This window comes from Odocoileus virginianus, chromosome 2, assembly GCF_023699985.2.
Source record: "Odocoileus virginianus isolate 20LAN1187 ecotype Illinois chromosome 2, Ovbor_1.2, whole genome shotgun sequence".
NCBI lineage: Eukaryota > Metazoa > Chordata > Mammalia > Artiodactyla > Cervidae > Odocoileus > Odocoileus virginianus.
In genome coordinates, this window is record NC_069675.1 from 2770404 (window position 1) to 2777321 (window position 6918).

General features: G+C 57.2%; 1 protein-coding gene across 3 annotated transcripts in view; it reads left to right on the forward strand.

The window, feature by feature from the left end:
* The window catches only part of FER1L5 (fer-1 like family member 5), a 53710-nt gene extending 46820 nt beyond the window's left edge, over window positions 1–6890 (forward strand). For 2 of the 3 annotated variants that reach the window (XM_070474380.1, XM_070474386.1), the window contains 13 exons: window positions 387–548; window positions 754–845; window positions 1435–1605; window positions 1811–1959; window positions 2403–2542; window positions 3922–4010; window positions 4241–4336; window positions 4497–4638; window positions 5073–5172; window positions 5250–5443; window positions 5840–5949; window positions 6249–6396; window positions 6504–6890. In XM_070474380.1, the coding sequence (XP_070330481.1) occupies window positions 387–548; window positions 754–845; window positions 1435–1605; window positions 1811–1959; window positions 2403–2542; window positions 3922–4010; window positions 4241–4336; window positions 4497–4638; window positions 5073–5172; window positions 5250–5443; window positions 5840–5949; window positions 6249–6396; window positions 6504–6731 (1821 nt within the window). In that variant the 3' untranslated portion in view covers window positions 6732–6890. The remainder of the gene's footprint in view (window positions 1–386; window positions 549–753; window positions 846–1434; window positions 1606–1810; window positions 1960–2402; window positions 2543–3921; window positions 4011–4240; window positions 4337–4496; window positions 4639–5072; window positions 5173–5249; window positions 5444–5839; window positions 5950–6248; window positions 6397–6503) is intronic. The other variant, XM_070474393.1, reaches the window with a different exon arrangement.
* The last annotated feature ends 28 nt before the right edge of the window (window positions 6891–6918 follow it).

Sequence of the window (6918 nt, forward strand, 5' to 3'; positions counted from 1 at the left end):
GACTCAGGGTTGCCTCCCCTGACGCAGGAAGGGCTAGGGCTTTTCAATCCCCGCTCAGGCTCAAGAACTTTTGAAAAGAAGTGCGGACCTGGAGGGGTGGATGGCGGTGGAAAGAGAGCTCCCTTCAGCAGAAACCGGGAGCTCAGTTCCTGCATTAACATCCCTCTGAATGCCCTTCCTGATCACCCCTCTTGAACATCATGGTCCTGGCTGAGCATCTCTGCAGCACTTGCCCCCACCGGTCCTTGTGGGTTTCAGGTCCTGCCATCCTCAACACAACCCACCCTTCTGACTGGGGACCCGGGGCCCCTCCTGGAGGGAGTTAACAGCCAGGCCGCTGCTGCCAGGCTGGCGGCCAAGACCTTCCCTCCCTGACACATGCACAGGGCCAGTTCCGCGTCTACCCCTTTCCTGAGAACCCGGAAGCTCCCAAGCCCCCTCGCCAGTTCCCGCTTTGGCCTAAGAAAGAGGACTTCCCTCAGCAGTGCGTGGTGCGGGTGTACATTGTGCGAGCCTTCCACCTGCAGCCCCAAGACATCAACGGCCTGGTAACCAGCGTCCCCGCCCTCCCCACCCCGACACCTCACTCTGCACCCCAGCATCCCGGAGCCCCTCAGGCTGATGCCCAGACTGCAGACTTCCCAAAGGCCCCGTCTGCACAAGGGGCTCCTCTCTGACTCACTCCTGCCCTCCCTCGCCAACCCGGGCTGATTCCTATTTCCTGTCCTCCCCTCACTTCTGTCTGAACCCCAGTGTGACCCTTACGTGATCCTGAAACTGGGACAGACGATGCTTGGCAACCGGGACAAGTACCAGCCCAACACTCTGGACCCCATCTTTGGCGTGTGAGCCGCCCCAGCGCGCCCGGTCCCACACCCCTCCTCTCATCCCCTGCGGGCCGGGAGAGAATGCTCATGTTCCTTTCTCGCTTCTGCGTTCCTAGCGCCGTGTTCAACAGATGGACAAAGCACCAGCACCAACGGGCAGCCCAGCCCTCCCCTCCCTCTCAGACATGTTGCCCTGGAAGGGAGCTCAGAGTCCTGCACCCCAGGCCTATCAAAAATTACTCCCAGGATTTCCCTGGTGGTCCAGTGGCTAAGACTCTGCACTCCCAATGCAGTGGGCCTAGGCTTGATCCCTGCTCAGGGAACTAGATCCCACATGCCGAAACTAAGAGTTCTCACGCCACAACTAAAGATCCTGCGTGCCACAACTAAGACCCAGAGCAGCCACATAAATTTAAAAAAAAAAAAAAAGTCATTTCCACCAGGACTGAGGGCTGGTTTTTGGCAGACAACAGTCGTGCCAGGCTCTGCTCTCTATATTCACCGGGACCAAACAGAGTTGGGCACAGGCTTGTGGGGCCAGGGTGCTGGAGACGGAGGCAGGTGGATAACACAGTCAGTCTCTGTGTCTCCAACACCCTCCCCCTAGGATGTTTGAACTGAGCTGCATCATCCCCCTGGAGAAAGACCTAGAGATCCAGCTATATGACTTTGACCTATTCTCACCTGATGATATGATTGGAACCACAGTCATTGACCTTGAAGACCGACTCCTGTCTGGCTTTGGAGCTCGTTGTGGGCTCTCCAAATCCTATTGCCAGTGAGGACCTGAGCTGGGGTGGGGGGGGGGGGCGGTGGGCAAGGGAGCAGGTGAGGGTGGAGGAGGGAGCCCACAGCTCCCCTTGAAGACACCTGCATCCCGGGCCGGGGAGCTGGGGCCCAAACCCACCTGCACACCTGCTCCCAGCGCCAGTCGGCCTGCAGCGGGCAGCAGGGGCTTCTCCGGGACTCGGGCCTCCCCGCAGGTCAGGGCCCTTCAGGTGGCGGGACCAGATGCCCCCAAGCTTGCTTTTGGAGCACCACGCCAAGCGGAAGGGACTGCCGCCGCCTCTCTTCAGCCCCGAAGGCGACTCTGTTTATTACAACGGGAAAAAATTCCAACTGCAAAGCTTTGGTGAGAAGCGTACACACCTGCCAGCAAGCGCAGGGCTAGGCCTCTGCCTCCAGTGGGGCTCAGGATGGAGGAGTTGCCAGAGGGCATTGCCCCCACCCTGTCCCTGCACACATGCCAAGTCGTTTCAGTCGTGTCTGACTCTGTGTGACCTATGGACTGCAGTCCGCCAGGCTCCTCTGTCCATGGGATTCTCCAGGCATGGAGTCGGTTGCCATTTCCTGCTCCAGGGGATCTTCCCAACCCAGGGATTGAACCCACATATCTCAAGTCTACTGTATTGGCAGGAGGGTTCTTTACCACCAGTGCCACCCTGTCCACTACCCTCCTGTAAAGGATAACCAAGTCCGCCTCCCAGGCTGAGGGTGGAGAAGGCGGGGCCCATGTGGGGGATGGGAAGGCCCCTGACTTCCTGATACCTCCTACCGTCCCCTCTCCCCATACAGAACTCAAGCCCCCTAGAGCGCGCTTCTTGGGATCTAAGAAAGAGCGCCTGGCTCTGTACCTCCTGAACACCCAGGGGCTGGTACCTGAGCATGTGGAGACCCGCACTCTGTACAGTGACAGCCAGCCGGGCATCGACCAGGTATGAGCCTTGCGGGGCCGGAGAAGCCCCACCACCTAGGATGAGGGGCAGGAGAGGCCAGGCATCCACCGGTGTGAGTGCAAAGATGACAAACGTGTTCTGAGCGTGCTAAGAAGCCGCAGCGATGTCACGAAGAGTGGAGAGAGTCAGAGCTGGAAAAGCTGCTGATGAAAAGCTGAGGCCCCGTGTCTGCTGTGGAAGTGTTTGGGGGCCCCACCCGCCAGGGTCAGCACTGCCCGAGTTTCCCCTGGACGGAAGGTGGGAAGGATGGAGCTGGGGTCAGAGTGCAGACATCATAACCCTGACTTGGCTGTGAAATGCAGGCTGTGTTTTCTGCACAGCAAGGAACCCCAAACAAAAGGAATAAAAATCCCCACAGGCACCCCAGTGATCCCCCATCCTCCAGCCACCAGAATCGCTCATCTCTTTCTCCCCATCTCTCAGGATGTTCTACATAACAAAGTGCTCCGCTGAGCACTTTTTTAAAACCACCCTCACTGAACTTGTCTTCTCAGTCAATGGGGCCAGTTTCAGAATAAAACCAGGTCACGTGGTTTGAAGGACTCTCACTGTTGGTAGCTCTTGTTGTTGCTGTTGTCCAGTTGCCAAGTCGTGTCTGATTCTGTGACCCCATGGACACGCCAAGCTTCCCTGTCTTTCACCATCTTCCGGAGTTTGCTCAAACTCACGTCCACTGAGCCAGTGATGCTGTATAATCATCTCACCCTCTGTTGCCTCCTCTTCCTCCTGCCGTCAGTCTTTCCCAGCATTAGGGTATTTTCCAATAAGTTGGCGCTTCACATCAGGTGGCCAAAGTGTTGGTGACTCTACTTTCTTGCTTTCTTCTCTCCCCTTTCCTCACCGGTTCTATCCCTTCTTGCCTAGACCTCTGCGCTTGGTGGAAAGCTTGACATCCTTAGGATGTGGTTCCACACATGAAATGACCTGGAGATTACCTAGCTTACCCTCATTCAGGGCCACTAGGTGGTTAATCAACACAGCCCCCATCCCACTGGTAGCTCTGTGCAGAGGCTGTCAGGCAGGGCCTGTTAAATGGCATCCCCCTCTAGACCCCAGTGACATGTGATACGCTGGCATCACAGCCCCCAGCTTCACAGCCATTGCACAGCACCAGTGTGTTCTCCCCGCCAAGAAAAGAAACAAGTGGAAGCTAGTGCGTGGTGCACTGACTTCCTATCTGAAGTCCATCGACCTCCCAGATCCCCCAGTGCTTAGTGCTGCAAACAGCCTCAGCAGGCCTGGAACCTGGGACGGGGACCTCCCCCCAGGCCAGCATGCCGAGAGTGGGGAGTAGTGAGGGGGGCCGGGGCGGGGGGGGAGGTTGGACAAGCCCAGCAGCTCATCTTTGTCCACTCTAGGGAAAGGTGCAAATGTGGGTGGACATCTTCCCCAAGAAGCTTGGGCCTCCCGGCCCCCCAGTCAACATTGGGCCCAGGAAGCCTAACAGGTGAGTGACGGCAGGCAGGGCGGGGCACCAGCAGGCTCCAACGCCGAGTCACCGTGACACTTGCCCTCTGCTGGGGATCTAGGGCGCTGCCTCCTCAGGCGGCCCCCCAAGCCCAGCCTGACTTGGGTGGGCACGGAGCACAGCTACCTCCACCCCCCGGCCTGTTACCTTTCTGAGACTGCGGTTGGGGAGCCATTCCTCCACAAAGCTTCAGGTAACAGTGGCTGCAGGTATGAGCTCCGCTGCATTATCTGGAAAACCACCCTCGTGGACTCGAAGGAGAACAGTTTAAGTAACGACAGGATAAACGACATCTATGTCAAAGGGTGAGGGAAAGAGCAGAGTGCCCTCCAATGTGCCTAGTTCCGTCATTCCTGGGGATGCTCCTGATCTCGGGGTGTACTGGGCAGCCCTCCCCCCGGGGTGCCAGCTCAGGGAGTGGGGACAATGAACCAAGAACCCCAGGTGAGGAGACTCTGGCCCCAGGTGGCTGTTCGGGCTGGAGAAGGACATGCAGAAGACGGACGTCCACTACCGCTCCCTGACGGGGGAGGGCATCTTTAACTGGCGGTTCATCTTCACTTTGGACTACCTGATGGCAGAGCATGTGTGTGTCTTGAGCGAGAAGGTAACATGCCCAGGCTTCCCAAGTGGCACAATGGTAAAGAATCCACCTGCTGATGCAGGAGACACAGGTTCGATCCTTGGGGTCGGGAAGATCCACTGGAGGAGGAAATGGCAACCCACTCCAGTATTCTTGCCTGGAGCATCCTGTGGACAGAGGAGCCTGGCGGGCTATAGTATTGCAAAGAGTTGGACTTGAATGAATGACCGAGCACACAGCCAACAGGCCCGAGGTGGGGTGGGGGGTGAGACACGCTCCCTCCCCTCCCCCCGGAGCCTGCGAGTTGCACAGAGACGCTTGGAATGTGGCCTTGGGTAGAAACCCTCCTGCCCCTCCTCCTCCTCCATGACCGTCCCATCACTGCTGGGTGGTGAGTGGCTCAGTGGCCATGAACTCTCAAGAGCCAGGCCAGTAATACATGCTCTGCCACCCTCCAGGACTACATATGGAGCCTGGACCCCACGGTGACGAAGTTCCCAGCCCGGCTCATCATCCAGGTCTGGGACAACAACATCATCTCCACGGATGACTTTCTAGGTGAGACCCCAGCGCGGGGCCCGCAGCCACAGGGCAGGGAAGCGCCTGTGTCACTGACGACCTTTCTCTGGGCTCAGGGGTCCTGGAGCTGGATTTGTCAGACATGCCCCTCCCGGCTCCGCACTCCAGGCTGTGCTCTGTCAAAATGCTGGAGGCTGACCCCAAGTGGCCGCACTTCCTCCGGCACAAGCACTCGTCTCTCTTTAAGATGAAGAATGTGGCTGGCTGGTGGCCTTGCCAGGTCCTCGATGGTGGCAAATGGCGCTTGTCGGTATGAGCTAGGCGGATGCCTGTTGCCTGGGTTACAGGGCTGACTGCTGAGCCACACTGTTTGGTCGCTAAGTCCTGTTCAACTGTTTGCGACCCCACTGACTGTAGCCCACCAGGCTCCTCTGTCCATGGGATTTCCCAGCAAGAGTACTGGAGTGGGTTGCCATTTCCTTCTTCAGAGGATCTTCCCAACCCAGGGGTTGAACCCAAGTCTCCTGGCTTGGCAGGTGGATTCTTTACCTCGGAGCCACCTGGGAAGCCCACTGTCATATAACCTGGCTCTAACAGACTTCTGGGGGCCTGAGCTGAACCCCTTTTCCCTTCTGAACCCGGGAAGAGGCAGGTTCTTGTTCCTGCCATCTGAACTCAATGCCCCCACAACCCATGGTGTTTCTAGGGTAAAGTGAAGATGACCCTGGAGATACTGACAGAAAAGGAAGCCTTAATCAAGGCGGCAGGACGAGGCCAGTCAGAGCCCAACCAATACCCTACACTCCATCCTCCCTTGTAAGGGTCCTGCAGGGTTAAAGCACTCTTCCTGGTTCAAAAAGTTGAGCTGCTGGGCCTGGCAATTGGTGTGGGGGTGGTGCTGGGGAGGGGGCTGAGACGTAAAGAGGGATACTTAACCCACCCGCCAACTCCAGCTCAAAGCTCAATTATAATCAGGGGAGTGCAGCTGCCGGGAGAGAGGGGTGGGCAGAAGCAGAGCTGCTTTTTTTCAAATGAAAGCCTTTTTGCTCTGGGTTACTTGACCTGAAGGTTCCCTCTGCCCTCTTCCCTTCTCTGCCAACCCTGCTCCCGGACAGACGCACCCACACCCTGTTCATGTGGATCCGGTCACCCATTGGGAGATTCATCCGTGTGCTCTGGAGACGCTACCGCTTCAAAATCATAGCCACCACCATCATACTGCTCATAGGGCTTCTGCTGTTCAAGTTCATCTACTCGGCTCCGGTGAGTGACAAGCCCAGGGCACGGGCGAAGGTGCCGTGCCTCCTGGACGACCTGAGACAGCGATTTTGGGCAGCTACTTCAGGCTGACTTTTGCTCGTTCTCTCTAGAACTATTTGGCCATGAGCTGGATCAAACCGGAACTTCGGCTCAATGCCCCCATTCAAATATACGCCAATATCATCAATGCGCCAAACACCAGTAGCGCCAACTCTTCCAACCTCACCACTCCCCAGCAGAACCTGAAACCTACAACGGCCCTCAAGCTGAAACACCTCCAGGGACACGTGACGCGCCTGCGGGATAGTCTTCCAGAACTTCTGGCCCCACAGAACTAATCCCCCTGGACAGCCTGGCTCACAGACAGCCCTACCCTTCAGCTTCCTACCAGTTCCTTGTTTCTGGGGACTCAGAATAGTCTGGCCATTCTGTTCAGAGACCACTTCCAACAAGCAGAGCTGTAATTTTCCACTGAAATAAAGAGCATTTGTAACAGAGAGGCACCTTGTATCTGGGCGGCTGACA